Source organism: Lactuca virosa, chromosome 8 (genome assembly GCF_052849685.1).
Source record: "Lactuca virosa cultivar CGN04683 chromosome 8, Lactuca_virosa_CGN04683_v6, whole genome shotgun sequence".
In the NCBI taxonomy this organism is placed as follows: Eukaryota; Viridiplantae; Streptophyta; class Magnoliopsida; order Asterales; family Asteraceae; genus Lactuca; species Lactuca virosa.
Window position 1 is genome coordinate 9,234,113 of NC_136433.1, and position 16,989 is coordinate 9,251,101.

At 33.5% G+C, this 16,989-nt stretch overlaps 1 protein-coding gene across 1 annotated transcript; it reads right to left on the reverse strand.

The window, feature by feature from the left end:
• Positions 1 to 12,749: 12,749 nt before the first annotated feature.
• On the reverse strand, positions 12,750 to 14,027 carry LOC145133554 (ethylene-responsive transcription factor CRF4-like). The gene has a single exon (XM_079068485.1). It carries the CDS (start codon positions 13,889 to 13,891, stop codon positions 12,863 to 12,865), a length of 1,029 nt encoding a protein of 342 aa, XP_078924611.1. The 5' UTR covers positions 13,892 to 14,027; the 3' UTR covers positions 12,750 to 12,862.
• Positions 14,028 to 16,989: the final 2,962 nt, after the last annotated feature.

The window sequence follows — 16,989 nt, forward strand, 5'->3', positions numbered from 1 at the left end:
CTTTGATATTAGACGTGATGGAGGCTGAGGGTGGGAGAAACCCTAGCCATCATTTCCTTTAAATAGGGCACAATGTATGAGATCTAAGGTTTTAAGCCCTAACCGCCACCGTGTAACATCTTATTTTTCACAACCAGAATTTTCATTTTTAATTAAGATAAAAGCACCATTTTCACAAAACCCAAGTCAAAGAAATCTCATATGGTTCAAAATACAGTCATCTAGAAAATTAGAGTATCTAAACAAATGCGGAATCACAAAAGCTTTTGATGAATGTGTCCAGTCAAGCCTTCGCCTTCCCACGATTAACTGAAGTACCTGAAACATTTCAATCTACAATTGTAAGCCAAAGCTTAGTGAGATTCCCCAAAATACCACATACAAAAATGTACACACAACATATATGTTTAAAGGGTCCACACCAATCCAACAGACGTCTAGGTTCACAACTCTTCAGTTAATCTTGCCATCAACCCATCCGATATAAATGTTTTGACTCACAGCACTTAGTGCTGGTCTTGTCGTCAACTTACCCCCTTTACTGGCCCTCAACCTAAAGTTGTGTCGCCCACACTATTGGCCATCCGCAAGAATCAGAATGACTCAACCCTTCACAAATATGTTGACATATGCCTAACATAGATAAACAAACAATTCAACAACACATGTAACAGTCTACAACTCTAACTTCCTAACATCACACCACAGTCTAACCACATCCTAGAACACTAGGACAGATACTGCAATATGTAGTATAGTGAGAAAATTCACCTCATAGACGAACAGACAAAACCATAGCTCACAGAGAAGTAAAGATAGGTACAACTAACAACATATACATCAATTAAAGGTAAATCCCTAGTCTACAACCTAAATCCCTCAAGTTGACCAAAAGCTAACCTGGTCAAAAGTCAACAGTCAACGGCCAACCACCGCGTCGTACGCAACCATGGACCGCACTGTGGAAACTACATGATAAAACAATCATTGGTGAACCCCGCCACCATGTCGTGGCAAGCAGGACGCCATGTCATAGGAACTAACCAAAATAACTTAATGAATTAATCCTTTAACCCTGTGACATCCCCAAAATCACGGCCAGAAAAGACCGATTTGTTTATGCTTTGTTTTAAAATCAGAGTAATCTTGTAAAGAAAACAGTTGCGGAATTTGTTCCCAAAACAAAATATGATAAAAACTTACCAAAGCATTTCTTAAAGAAATGTATTTTTGTTATATAACAAAATCTCGGGATGTCATTTTCCGATACATACCAAAAACATAAACAGATCAAAATAGACCTTACAACAGTTATTTATAACTACTGACCTATAATCCATTATCTCTCGTCATGTCAACCAACTTATGCTCTCGAGCCACTTCCTGTAATACAAAGAAAACTAAGTGGGTCAGGCTTGGGAGCCTGGTGAGCATATAGGGTTTTCAACCCACAATAATACAATTATTATATTCAGTCATCAAACAATCAACCCAATTACCCATCCCCATTATCTTCTTTATTTCTTAAGGTTTTACCCTAAGAATCAACTATCCTTCATTCATTCATTCCTAAGGATTGACCTAAGGAATTGGCACAAACTCCATTGTTACATAAGGCACATATGCCAACTTTATCCTTTAAGCGCCTCTTTAAGCGCCTCTGCCAGGATTACGACATTCACTATTAGGCGCCACTGCCTGGATTACGACATACACTATTAGGCGCATCTGCCGACATTATCCTTTAAGCGCATCTGCCAGGATTACGACATTCACTATTTGGTGCATCTGCCAATTTTATTCTTAGGCGCATCTGCTAGTATTTTGAGATTCTCTATTTAGTGCGTCTTCCAATATTATTCTTAATTATCTTTCATACCTCATCATTTATCTACCATGTTTTACCCAACATATTCGTAGATATAAAATGTATATACAGTTTAACTTATTTAAAACCTATATAAAACATTCATACCACACCCATCTCAAATAAACAAACAATATATAAACACATAGCATGTATTTCATAGTAAATACTTCATATTTATGTGTTAGAAGAAAGTAACTATACACTCACTTGATAACACGATGATCGGACATCAGCTCGTCTCTTAAAACAATCGTTTCCGATAAAAACCGGGATGCTTTTCTTGAAAAGCGGGCTTCTCGCGGGCAGAGTTTCGGCTCGGAAATTTTACTTCTCGGGATCCTCGGGGCTTCGGGACTTGCTTCGGGTGTCAGGAATGATACCGAGGCTTCGGGGGTAAAGCTTGCACGTAAAACGAGGTAAACGAGTGAGAGAAAAAGAAATGAGCAACCAAATTCGGCAGCCCACGACTTCTATTTATTGGGGCTGAAACCCCGATTTACGCTGGGCGTACTTCGGTTACGCTGGGCGTACTCTTCGGATAAGCTTTGGTATGCGTGCCTCGAACTTCAAAAATTCATTACTTTCGCATATGAGCTCCGTTTTCGACGTTCTTTATATCCACGCGTAGGTGAGACTATGATCTACAACTTTCATTTAGACTCCGTCGTCTAATTTTGACTTTGTTTTTTTTATATTATTTTTAGTAGGCCGGGACAGGAAAACTCCGTTATAAAATCATAACTTCTTCATCCGACGTCCGTTTTCATCTGTCCTTTTACCGTTGGACTACTAACGACGAGATCTTCGATTCTCGTTTAGATTGTTTCGGCCAAATATCACTCGATCTCAATTTCGAGATTTGGGTTGTATACCGCTAAGTCAAAACTTAGAAAAATCATAACTTCCTCATACGAAGTCAGATTTGGACGTTCTTTTTATGCACACTCTCGGTTTAACGTATTCCAAGACTTTTGTTTAGATCACTAAGGCTAGATATCACTCTATCTTAAATTCGTATTTTACGTCATACAGTGTCGTGTCGGTTCTGTCGCGAAACTTCGACAGGTCATAACTTCTTCGTTATAACTCAGATTTCGGCATTCTTTATATATTCGGAAACCTTGCCACGACCACTACAACTTCATGTATCGATATCGGGTTTATCTAACATTTTATTTTTAATGCTTAAATTATCCTTAATTCAATTAAGTCACAACAATTAGGAATAAATCACATAATACTCAAATAATACATTCTTATTATTTCAAAATGAGTTACAAAGGTTAACCTAGACTATTACATCAACATTAATGCCTAGCCCACTTGGTATGGACTGGCTTAGTCAGTTTGGAGCCATGATCGACTGCGAGCGACACTTGGTATGGGTTCAAACCCTAGGTAGGGGAGAGCTGATTATTCATACTAAGTGTGCATGGGGTGGTCTGTCCATTTTGTTCAAATGCGAGTGGTAGGAGATATTTGTAGCACGAATGTTCAAGGTTTCTGGCTTATATTATGGATACCCGGGTTGAGGGGGAGAATTCTTTTGATGATGTGCCAATCGTTTGGGATTTTCCTGATGTATTTTCTAAGGATTTTTCAGGAGTGCCTCTTGAGAGGCAGGTGGAGTTTCAGATTGATCTTGTTTCGGGTGCGGATTCGATGGCAAAGGCACCATACCGTCTCACACCTCCTAAGATGCAAGAGTTGTCCACACAGCTTTAGGAGCGGTTGGACAATGGGTTCATCAGGCAGAGTAGTTTTCCTTATGGATCCCCTATTCTGTTTGTGAAGAAGAAGGACGGGTCTCACCTTATGTGTATAGATTACATGGAGTTGAATAAGATTACAGTTATGAACCGTTATCCACTTCCGAGGATTGACGGTTTATTTGATTAGCTTTAGGGGCATCTTGGTTTTACAAGGTAAATTTGAGATCGGTTTATCATCGAATGAGAGTTAAGGATGAGGATATTTAGAATACGACCTTCAGGGCTCGTTATAGGCACTATGAGTTCGTAGTGATGTCATTCGGGCTCACGAATGCACCAACTGCGTTCATGGATCTTGTGAACTGGCTGTGCAGGCTGATGTTAGACCGATTTGTGATTGTGCTTAATGACATATCTTCCTTGATATGTCATGACGATACGTGACAAATAGTGTAATCTCATTCATGTCGTGTAGGCCTTCACATATCCTAAATAAACTGATTGTTAGGACGACATCTCCGTCTATACCCCCACATCACCAATGCATGAGCGGTGCGTAAGGCGAGTAACCAAAAGCATGCGGAAGGTACGATGTAACATCCAAAAAATTATAAGGTAAAAAATTATACTTTTAGTTCAATTGTAAACACCTTTTAACCTTTTTAATCATTCAAGAATATGTCAAAGTAAAATAGTTATCAGAGTACAATCCCAAAATCAATAGGTTGCGGAAATATGGGTAGATGCGCTGCGATCACGTCGGACCCTTCCCTTTCGAACTAGAAGTACCTGAAACCAAAAACATAAACTGTAAGCACAAAGCTTAGTAAGTTCCCCCAAAATACCCCATACCATACATACATAACGGTCAAAAACATATTGGGTCTATTTCACCCCCGTCGGTATCTTTCAACCGATATTGGGTCTATTTCACCCCCATCGGTATCTTTCAACCGGTACTGGGTCTATTTCACCCCCTTCGGTATCTTTCAACCGGTACTGGGTCTATTTCATTCCCTTCAGTATCTTTCAACCGGTATCGGGTCTATTTCACGCTCTACCACTAACACATATAATCATAACAATAAGATTCACAGAAACATCAAGCAGATACAGGCATAACAGGTAATTGTCACGAAGACAATCATCATACTACAAACATAATCTAGTGGGCCGACATTGGTGCCTTCGACCCACGGATACAGTGAAGGAAACTCACCTCGGTCCGCTGACACTTCAACTATTGCTCGGGTTACTGGACCGGAGAATCCCCGCGCTAACCAGTCAAATACAATCATAATCAATAATTGGGTCACAAACCATAATCGGGACTTAACTCACTAGTCCCGACTCCTATGGTAAAATATTATTTTACCCTTCCTTCAATTGGCCTAAGTCCATGAGACACACAAGGCCTAATATGGGCCCAATTCCATAAAGGCCCAAAACCTAACCATGACCCATCTCAACAATACTTGTGGCCCAACATAAGCCCAAACCCTAAAGTCAAAAAAGTGGCCCAAAATCAAGAAGGCTCACTGAAGCGTATGCCCTACGTACCAAGCTTGTACGTCCCGCATACGTCCTAATGAAGCACAACGTACAACTCATCAAAGCAGGGAAAATAGAACTTCATGCATTACGTTGAGCGTACTCCTACGTACGCCCAACGTACTCATCAGATGTCCAAAACTTGTTGCTTTGAAACGGGGTTGGAAAAGTGAGGTTATGTGGGTTTGAATGGTTCATTCCTCTTCCCATTGACTTCCAGCTTATATAAGTGTCGTTTTGGAAATGTTGATTGTGCATGTGGTTTGTAGCGACTTTGAAAAAGTTTATTATAACCGACATTTGTTCGATTAAAAACTTTTTGTTCATTTGATAACCGTCTTTGATTTTGAACTTGAGGAAAAAATCTTTGTTTATTTTGTGAAAACCCATTTCTATGAAAATTATTTTGTGAAAACCTTGCATTTTGTTGATGAGGAACAAAAGTCTTTTGTTGTTTGTTTTTTTTAAAAAAAATCATTTATTTGTTTTTGAACATATGGTTTTTGACTTGGTTTTTGAATTTTGGAATGACTTTTTGATAAATCATTTGTTTTTAAGCGGGTTTGTTCTGAAGAAAATACTTATTTTGAGAAGAAGTCTTAACTTGTTCAGCCTTTTTCTGTTCATATGATTTTGTTAACAAAACTTTTTGTTTCTTACGATACTCAACATTTTACCAATAAACCTTTTTCCTTGCTTTAGACATCGAAATTCCTTCATCTTTTGAAATCTTTTGAATTTGTTCATAAAATATTTGAGCTTTTGTGCTTTGAGAAAATGATTCATTTGAAGGTTTGCCATCAATAACTTTTTCTTTATTTACTTCCCAAACCCTTTTTGGTTTTTGCAATTGAGAAGTGGATGAGTTTTTGTTAAGATTGTTTTCGACGGTACATTGAGTTGATAAAAACCCTTCTTTCGAAACTGCTTTGTTGTCCTCAACAACAATTTTTTTGATCTCCAGTTTTACTTTGTCACCATTTCCTGAGATAACAAACACTTGATTTGGAAAGACAACATCATCTGTGCATTTGAAGTTTGGATAAATAACAGAGTTCAATTTGAGATAATGAGGACCTTTTTCCTTCATTACCTTTTGGAATGTCTCTGTATCCTCATACACTTAATCAACACAACTCTTGGAATAGTTGTTTCACTCGGAACATATTCGTCATCATCACTATCAGTTTGACTATTTTCGACGGTTACATGATCATAGTCACGAACTTTCGATGTTAAGGGTTGGTCAGGGTCAACTTTAACCAAAGAATCATCACAAATTTCTTTACCCTTAGCCATCGAAGTGACATTAATGACAGATAGTTGAGAACAATCAACAACTTCCTCCTCCTCAATTTCACTGATATTGTCAGAATCATCTTTGATATTAGGAAAATTGTTTTGAGAGTCAGATGTTGAATGTTCAGTCTTTTGCAAAATTTTCATTTGTTCGTTTTTGGTCAAAGTCTTATTCACAATATTAACCAGATCATTTTCATCTAAACATGCATCTATCTTAACAATACCATATGCATATGAGTCATTCGGGACCTTGTCAAACTGAAAAATCTTTTTCTCAAAGTCATAGGTAGTCGAATCTATCTTTTCCCTTTCGAAAGTCAAGAAAGGTAAGAGTTTCCTATGTTGTTCTTTGCTTATATCCGATGAATGATGTAATGCAGTCAACTTAGCATAAAGTCTCTTTGCAGAATTACAATAAATGTTTCTCTGTTTTAGCAGAATACAATTGTCTATTCTCAAACCATCCCTATCACAAGTAACATTCTTAAGCTCAAATTCTAAATGCTTTATTCTACTTATCTTCAACTCCAACTTTTTCTGTGATTCTAACAGTAACGATTTTGATTTCTCAGCATCTCTACTGACAGAAATAAGCATGTCATTAAGCAAGATAGAGTATTATCGAAATCAGAAAAAATAGCCTCATATGAACTAAAAGCAATATCAAAGGATTCGAGAAGAGTACGTACCTTAGAAGTCATTAGAGACTTTTCGGCACCAGTAGAAACGAAGCATTTGCCAGTCACCTTCTCTTCGTCCTCACTTTCCTCCTCATACTTAGCAAACATAGCTCCATGCGTGGGGTTTTGCATTTCCTCATCGTCTGATCCATATGACCATATTTGGTATGTTCCATCCCCTTCGCCATTCCCTCTTGCAACCAAAGACATCCTTTTCGTCTTAGCTCTAACCTCTTCTAGCCTCTCAGTATAATATTCTTCATCCTTCACTCTTTCTTTCTTCTCTTCTCTCTTCCTCAACATGCAATCACTTGTCATATGGTTCACGCCATTACAATAATGACAATCGAAACCAGAGTCACCTTTCAATTTCTTCTCTGGCTTCATAACCTCAAACTTGTTATCTTTTATCTCTACCTTCGTCTCCTCTCTCATACCCTTCGCATTTGATGAGTTTCCCTTAAAATCACTTTTTCCTTTGAACTTCGAATTGAATGGCTTCTTGAAGAATTTCTTCACTTTATTGTTTGAGTAAAAAGCCACCGTTTCGTCATCAGAATTAACAATCAGACCTTCATCTTCTGATCCATCATTCTCAGCTGATTCGACTTTAGCTTCTCTAACTGTCACCTTCGACACCAGTGCTAGAGGACCTCCCAAATTCATTTTTGTTTCTTCAGCTATTTCTTTGGTCTCACTTTCATGAGCCTTCAAAACATTGTAGAGATCACCAAGAGAAAAGTTGTCAAAACTTTGTTGGATCTTAATCATCAAACTGATATTACACCATTCTTTACGAAGCCCCATTAAAAAAGTCAAGTTGAATTCAAAAGTAGTACGATTGATTCCATATCGACTGTATTTGAAGATTAATTCATTCAGACGATCATAGTAGAGTTCAATATTCTCACCTTTCTTATGTTTGAATTCTCCTAATTCAAGCAGACACTGCTTAACATAACTTTTTTCGTCTTCTTGCTCCCTTGATACTTATCTTTCACAGTATCTCAAATCTCTTTATCCGTTTTGCATCCACGAACATAGTTGTACACCACCGGTGGAAGATATCCACGTAGTTCACACGTACAACGTTTGTCATTTGATTTGTATTTGTTAGTTTGAGTATCAACATCAGCAGATGAACCAGCATTTCCGATTTCAGCGAGCATCGAATGAAGAACGTTTCCACTCTTGACACATCGCCATAGATCTTCATCGATCCTAGTCAGATAATCTTCCATCCTATCAGTCCATTGATAATAGTACTCAGGAATCAAGATCAAAATTTTGATTGAAGACCGAGGAGATGAGAAAATCCAGTCATCGTGTTCATGTTGAAGTTCGCCATTAAAGTACGGACATAATTGATGAAAGCTCCAGAAAGAAGAATTTAAGAAGTAAATCTTCGAGAAATCAATCACCGAACACTCGATTTATCAAACTCAAAGCATAATCGAATCAAAACAATAGATTAGAAAAGATTTTCTAGATCAAAAGTGCGGAATATTTTTGAATCTAGAACAGCGACTCAAAAACTTTTGAAACAAAGAGAAAATTAAAAATCAATTGCTAGAATCCTGCTCTGATACCAAATGTAGTTCGTATTGATCGAGTAAATGAAATGAATTCAGAGTTTGAATTGAATGTAGAACACAAGATTAAATATAATCTGGATGGCTCAATTAAACTTCTGAAGGTTACAAGAGTGAATAGAGTAACAACATGAAATGCCCAAAAGTTACTTTATCTCTAGTACCTATCTATATTTATAGGAATGACAGAAGTTAACAAAAAAATACGAAAGAGCTAAAACTAATAAGCTTCGACATACAAAAGTGTCATGATGAAAAACATACAACGAAAGCTGAAATACAGACTTCGATACTAAGAAGGACACATGACACTTCGACACCTCACAACACAATTCGACTTCAACAAAGTTTTATAATTTACTACTTTTTAATTTTAAATGAATATATATATATATATATATATATATATATATATATATATATATATATATATATATATATATATATATATATATATATATATATATATATACTAAAAAGTGAAAACGAGATATCACAATTAAAAATTAAATAATTAAGATTACTAACTAGAAAACGGACCAAATGTGACTCTTTTTCACTCTACAATTAAAACATAAGGGTAAAATCAGAATTAAAAAATAAATTTTGAAAATTAACATAATTAACACTAAAATTAAAACATCCCAACCTATATAGTTTCTTTCTCTCTCCCCAAATCAACACAACTACAATTCAGAGTAGAGCTCCTTGTTCCTGTATCTATATATGCATAAACCAAGATCGAGATTATTTTCCTTATTCAAAAAAGGTGTTTGGGGATTTTTTTTTTTTTTTTTTTTTTTTAACATTCAATCCTTAAATACCCGAATCGAATAGATCTAATCTGAAGGATATGAACCGGTTATGCAAAAATTTGTCCATAGAAACATACGGATTCAAAAAATCTAGATATTTTCCAATAAAAAAAAATCGATCATCAGATAAATCCGATAATTTTCAACCCAAAACCCAAAATTATCCGGCTCAAATATATCTTAAATGCAATATTAGAAAATATGATTCAATTCAAATTCTAAAAATTACGGTTTCTGATAAATCATACCTTTAATGAATCTCTACCCGGATCCGCTAATCAGAAAATATGGTCCAACTGATAGGAGATTTCTTCCTTTTTATCGTTTTCTTGCCAGTTTTATTTTATAGAAGCCATGAGAGAGCTTAATTATCGTAGTTTTTTAATTATTTTCGTCTAGTTTTGGATTTTTTGACGCAACTCATTTGGTTAAGTTGAAAGTTCTTAAGATTTACCATGTTTATAAAAGCCATGTGGCAGATTCTTCTTCGTCGATCTCCTCAATTTGATTGCCTTTTTACCTTCTTAAGAACGAATTAACTTCAAAATATGATCGTTGATTTGTACTTTGGTTTTATGTGTCCTTAATCTTGATTTGTTCAATCATTGTTGCTATCACTCTTATTTAGCATAATACATCGTTGATTCGTTTTAGGCTTTATGTATCATTAATCTTTGAAACACCCCTCATATAAGCTAAACTATTTAATCATTTTTCCAAATATTCAAACATCACTTGCATATAAAAGGTCCCAACATTTCAACTTAAAACATTAAAGTTAAGTTTTAATTATAAGAGGGTCGACAATCATTTATCAAAACAATAGTCAAAAGTGAAACCACTATATTTTTTTTGGAACGGCAAATACTAAGCGGAAGCCCTTCTGCTTTTTATAGTGGAAGCACGGGTTCGAGCTCCTTTACAGGACAAACCCTAACACTTTTTAATGGGATTCCAAAAGAAAATTCCCCATGAGAGGCCACCAATGGAAGTCGAACTCCCCACCTTCTCCTCAATGGTTATAAACCCTACACTTCTTTCCCAACTGGGTTGGGCTTCATTGGTGTGAAACCATTATATAGACATTACATTCTAAATATTTTTGCATTAATATATCCTCCTTTGTGATCATCTATCATGAATAGATGTCGAAAATACATAGATTAAGCGTAGGAAGCCTACTAAATATTACCAATTACCAACATTTTTATGACTAAATATCACTTGGACAATGTGAACTGCCAAAAATATTTCTAAATATCATCATAAAGTTTCAAGAAACTAACATGCAGGGAAAAGAAGTATTTACTTTGAGCATTTTATAGCATCACTCACAATAACATCATAAATTATCAAAATAAACATGCAATGTTTTATGCTTCTAAATCCCAACCCATGTCAACTCAAGTCCAATATTGACATTTGCTATTGTTGCAAATGTATCTTCGAAGATGAGTTCTTGGTTTGTATCATTAATCTTCTTTTAACAACGATCATTGAGATCCTGTAGAGAAGATGAATGAAAGGAAAGGGAGGGATGGTCTGGCAATGGAGCGAATTTTGACCCTCATCCGATCCAAACTCTTACGAATTATATGGGTTTGGAGCATCGTTTTTTATTTGTTTACCCATTAACGACCCGTACCAGCTAACCCTTTTATTAAAAGGGTCGAGTATGGATCATCATCGATTTGATCCGTTTATAACCCACCTCGTATAAATTTTAGAGTTATATGTTTATATTTTATAGACTTACAATATTCTACCAAGAATCATGATGTCATTTTATTTATATTTCATAAAGCAATCAACGATTTCATTTATTATTCAACAAATTCATTACCAACCAGAATAAAGTTTGCAATTGGTATTCTCTATCACTAAAATATATGGTCAAAAATCAATCAAAAGCTACTACAATAGTGATTTTAATTCCAATCGAAAGTCCCTGAGTATGTAATGCATTTTCTAAATCAACATTTATTTTATTAACTAGAAAGGTTACCCCCGCTACGCGGGGGCCAGAAGCTTTCAATGTTGTTTCCGAATTGATAAATATGACAGACATAGAAAGTGCAAGGATGAAAAGTACGGGCTTTGCCCCGGACAAAAAATGTAAAAGTTTTGACTGCAAGGACAAGAAGTGTGAAAATGGCTAAAGAATTAAAGGGGTAGGAATTAGCAACTTTTTAGAAAAGGGATCAAAGTTGTAAACCGTTAAAGTTTTGTGGCCAAACTTTAAATATTAAAAGGTTCCAAAAAAGTGTAAAAATATTGATTGCAAGGACCAAAAGTGTGAAAATGGGTAAAGAATAATGACCAAAGTTGCCAAAAAACATCCAAATTTAGTATTCCTAACTTCCAACAATAATACAGGGACCAATTTTGCCAAAAAAATGGAAAGTTGAATGAAACACAAACAAAAGGACATGAATAAATTAATTAAAGAAGTACAGGGACCGGATATGTAAATCAAGAGACCAAACCTGAACAAAGTATCCCAACTTTACTATTCCTTTCTTCCACAACTTTAATATATATATAATAATGAAATATTATTATTTTAAGAATTAAGTGAAATATGTGTGATTATTCAAAAAACCTATGAAGAGTTTGGAGATATGTTGATTTGATGGATAAAGATATAAATTTGCTTATGTAAAATCATGGGGTTACATTAAATTTTAAATTTATTAAAAGGGTTTGAATGAACGTTGATTCGCTCTCAATAGCACTATTGTCAAGTCTAGATGGTGCATATTGGTGGAACCTTTTGTTTATTAATTAAATTGAATCTTAAAAATATAGACAAAAATAGGGGTATTTTTATTATTTTAGGCATATTTAATGATTAATGAAGGATCACAATAACTAGTGTAAGGAGTATATCTAATGGACTTTTCAACCATAAAGATCAATAGTGTAAAATTTACGGTAAATTTACTCTTAAAAATGACCAAAATAGAAAAAGACAAAACTAAGACCAAATGTATAAACTTTATTGACTAAAATAATTTACTCTTAAAAAACACCAAATGAAGAATAAATTGATATTTTATTTGGTTTAAGTGGATTAGACAAATTGTTGTTAATTTTAAAGACCAAATCTATAATAAAATGATACCAAAAAAATATTTTTTGCAAATTGGAAACTTTAAGACTCAAATTCAAAAAAAAAAAAAAAAAAAAAAAAAAAAAGTAGGCAAAGGACTTATATATTTTTGCAGTTATATCAAATATAAATATAAATATATCTCATATTATCACAAAATTTGATGGTTTATAAGGCTCCAACAACCTTCAAATCTTTTCAAAAACAATCTAAACCAAAAACGCCTTCTTAAATGTCTTGGAAGTAATTCTCCACTTCCAAAGTCGAAAGTGAACCAATATCATAAATTGGATCCTTGAAATTTTCAAAAAACGATAAGCTAACATAATTATCAAACTCAATCGAGTCAAGTGACCCGAAATCATTACCCATCATATTAAATGGAGCTCCATCACCAAATTGAGTTAAGTCGGGTGATTGGAAATCGAAAAGATTATTCAAGAACGGCTCATCTCCAAAAGGATCCAACCCTTTCTTGTCAACTACTAAATTAGTATTCGGGTCAAGCTCATTAACTGGGTCAAACCGGTTTGTTGACTGACACTCTTCAGCTTCTTTGACCGGTTCAAGTGCTTCTTTTGAGTGACTGTTACTATTGTCGTTATTGGTGCTACTAAACCGGAGAACGGAAGTTGGGGAGAGAAGGTTGTGCGACTCTTCGCTTGAATCATACCCGGACGTCGACGGAATATTGACCGGCGGTGGGTTTTCCTCAATCGGCGGATTGCTAAAGTTTGTCAAAGCATCAGGACCACGGAGTTTAATAGCGGCGTTGTCGTACACCCTGGCAGCCTCCTCCGCCGTTTCATAAGTCCCCAACCACAACCGGACACGTCTCGCCGGATCCCTAATCTCCGCCGCCCACTTACCCCAAGGTCTTTGTCTCACCCCTCTGAACTTCCTCCCATTGTTCACCGGAGTTTTAGTCGTCTTCATTGGCTTATGTTTAGCTTGAAGACCTGACTCCCTATTTCCAGTCGTCTTCTTGGAGTTCTCAACCTCCACCGCAGTTCTGCACGTTGTTTGTATGTTAATCTCATTGACATACTTCTTTACGCGCCGCCGTACGAAACCTCCGTCTTCTTCTTCACTGGAAGAATCAGTTGCATAAAGATCTGTCATTGATATCCGTACAAGTCTTTCAGGTGGTTTGTTTTCTTGAACGGAAAACTTAGTTGTTATATCCGGAATCGCCATTGTTATAACTTTTTTATGCTCCGTTTGTTTTATCGGACATAACATGTAGTAGTCATCCATGTCTATGGATTTCAGTTGAATCCAAAAAGGGGGGGAATTGGTATAACTTGAATAGAAACGATGATCGTTTGAAATTGAAAAAGAATTGAGAAGGAAGAAGACCCAATAGTTGAAAGTTGGTAAGAAACACGAGAAATTGCAGATTTATAGGAGACATCTGAGCACAAGAACAGTTTTTGGATATTTATTAAATAATTAAGAAAAAAAAAGATATTCAATAAAACGAAGATACTGATAGTCTGATAGTATATATTAGTTGTTTTATCCTGAATGTAAATTAGTTGTCTTATTTTAATTTTTGATTTTATAAATAAACATGTCCACATTAGACGTTTTAAAGAATTAAATAATTAAATGCTATTAAAGTTGCTTTTTGTTTCCAACTATACAACGCCAAATTCGATACATGTTCTAATAGAAGATTTATTCTATCTTATAAATAGATATTTTATACATTTAAATATTAAATAGTTAAATACATATAAGATATCTATTTATAAGATACAATTAGGTATATCATATAACCAATTCAAACAATTTTATGTAACAATAAAAACAAATAAATATGCAAATTTATTAAAGAAAATCTTTTCAACATTGAAACAATACATACTTTTTTCAATTAAATGAAAATACAAGATATTACATTTTGTTGCCCGGCTTCCATATCATAGTATTGAAAACATATATCATATTGCTCGAAATCATCTCGATGCTAGAAGAGTTAACATTTTTAACCGAATAAATGTAAAAAAGATGTAAAAATACTAAATTTAATTTTTATATAACGTAGAAATTCAACATAGACAAGATTTACATGATTGGTCATTGTGGTTTGTCATAACCAATTCGTTGAACACAACTACTAAAACTCCTATGTTTTCATCTCATAGAATCAGAACCGCATTCATCTCCTCGAACCATGGACGATGTCATCTCACATAGCCACCTTTGTCTTCATCTTCTCTGATTCTCAAATCTCCATCTTTGTCATCTCTTCATTCGCCTCGTCTTTCTCTTTATAAAACCATCATTTTCAGATGGAAAATATAAAGGACCGGTCTAACCATATTTTGAGTAAAAAAAAGACTCTACGAAAAAGAAATATGAAATGAATTATAAATATATATAAATGGTAAGTTATAGTCTGTGAAGAATATCTTAGCTAATAATATATCATTTTCAACCCCTCTATTTTATAAAATAATATTTCTCATCCCTTTACTTTTTAAAATATCAATTTCACCATCTCCACATTTAACTTTGTAAAATATCATTTTCACCACTCTTTGTTTTCTAAGTTTTTGTATCTATCTATATAGTCCACTAATTTGTAAAATACATTTTTCCGCCCTTTTTTTTCAAATGCTACTTTGACCCCTTTAACTTTGAACTTTATAAAATATCAATCTTATCACCTCCATTTTCTAAATTATCGTGTTTATCCTTTGTAATATATGTAATCTGATTTTCTTTATTTTCTTTAAGTAGGTGTCTGTATAAATTAAATATGATCAACGTTTGGACGTATTAAAAGTCGAGTTTGTATACGTTTCGAGTTAAAAAAAATTATATTTTCGTGTTTATTTTAATGTATGTTTCCTACGAGTCAAGTCATATATAATACGTTTTTTATTATTTGAATTTTCATTCGTTCAACTTGAACTTTGTAAAATGTAACTCTTACCACTTTCATTTTTAAAATTTTTGTGTTTATCCCTCGTAGTATATATATAATCTGATTTTCTATTATCTTATATGTATGAGAATGCAAGAAGGTGTTATATGTTATATTGTTTTAATCAATTCTCACATCTAATATGTAAAAAAACACGTAAAACCTCGTGGGAAAGCACAGGCTCAATTACTAGTTTAAAAAACCTTTGAAGATCTAAAATTGCAAAACATATTCTATAAAACTCAATTAATAAATTCTTGGTGGGTTGGGTTTTAACAAAAATCAATAAATAGATACTTTATTCATATGGAAATAAATTTGTTAATTTATTACAATATTTTTGAAAAACAAAAATTAAGAATCTTTGTTATTTTATCGGTTTAACCATACAACTTTAATTTGTGCTAAATACTTGCTCACTTTTCAAAAAATAAAAAATCTATCGCGGTCGTTATATTATGATATTTAAATGTCAATCAAACATCTAATTCCCTTTTTTTTTGTAAAAAAACTACCCTTATTTTCAAAAATAAAAATAATGGCTACCATTATCCGTTTTTTGTTTTGTTTAACTTCTTTAGGGCTTATTTTTCGAAAAAGCTAATATATCAGAAACTATAATCTTTTTTCATATATATATATATATATATATATATATATATATATATATATATATATATATATATATATATATATATATATGGTTGAGATCGGTTGAGAAACTCATAGTTTCCCGAGAACCTAAGAACTAAAGGTGGAGCGTTGGATCAAAATCAAATCATTAAGGGCATGATCGTCATCATATCAATCCCACTTAATTTTTTGTATTATTGAAAATATTAATAAAAATCTCTCAAATTAACATTATAAAAAAAAATTTGGATTTTTTTATAAAAAAAAATAATTTTCGTTTTTTTTAAACTGCAGATTTTTTTAACTTTTTTGGAAATCATAAATTTTTAAAAAATTTGATTTTTTTTTTTAAAATTGCAAGTTTTCCAAAAAAAAACTGCAATTGCAAATTTTTTGAAAAGCAAATTTTTTAATAAAACAGTAATTTAAAAAAAATTGTAATTTTTTTCAAAAAAAAACTGCATTTTTTTCTAAAATACTGCAAATTTTTTTCAAAAAAAGTGCAACTTTTTCAAAAAAAGTGTAATTTTTTTTTAAAAAAAAACTGCAATTCTTTTAATAAAGCTGCATTTTTAAAAAAATATATATAAATTTTTAAAAATCAGTAAATTTAGAAAAAAAAAACTAGAATATTTACAAAAACTCTAATTTTTTTAACAAAAAAATCAACATTTTAGGTACATATATGCATATTTTTTTCAAATGAATATATGCATATTTCTTATACTATAATATTCGTAAGTAAATCATAAAAAATCTCATTTTTATTAATCAATCTATAAAATAA

Excerpts from the sequence above, each read along its gene's own strand:
- LOC145133554 (XM_079068485.1), bottom strand. The coding sequence starts at position 13,891 with ATGGATGACTACTACATGTTATGTCCGATAAAACAAACGGAGCATAAA.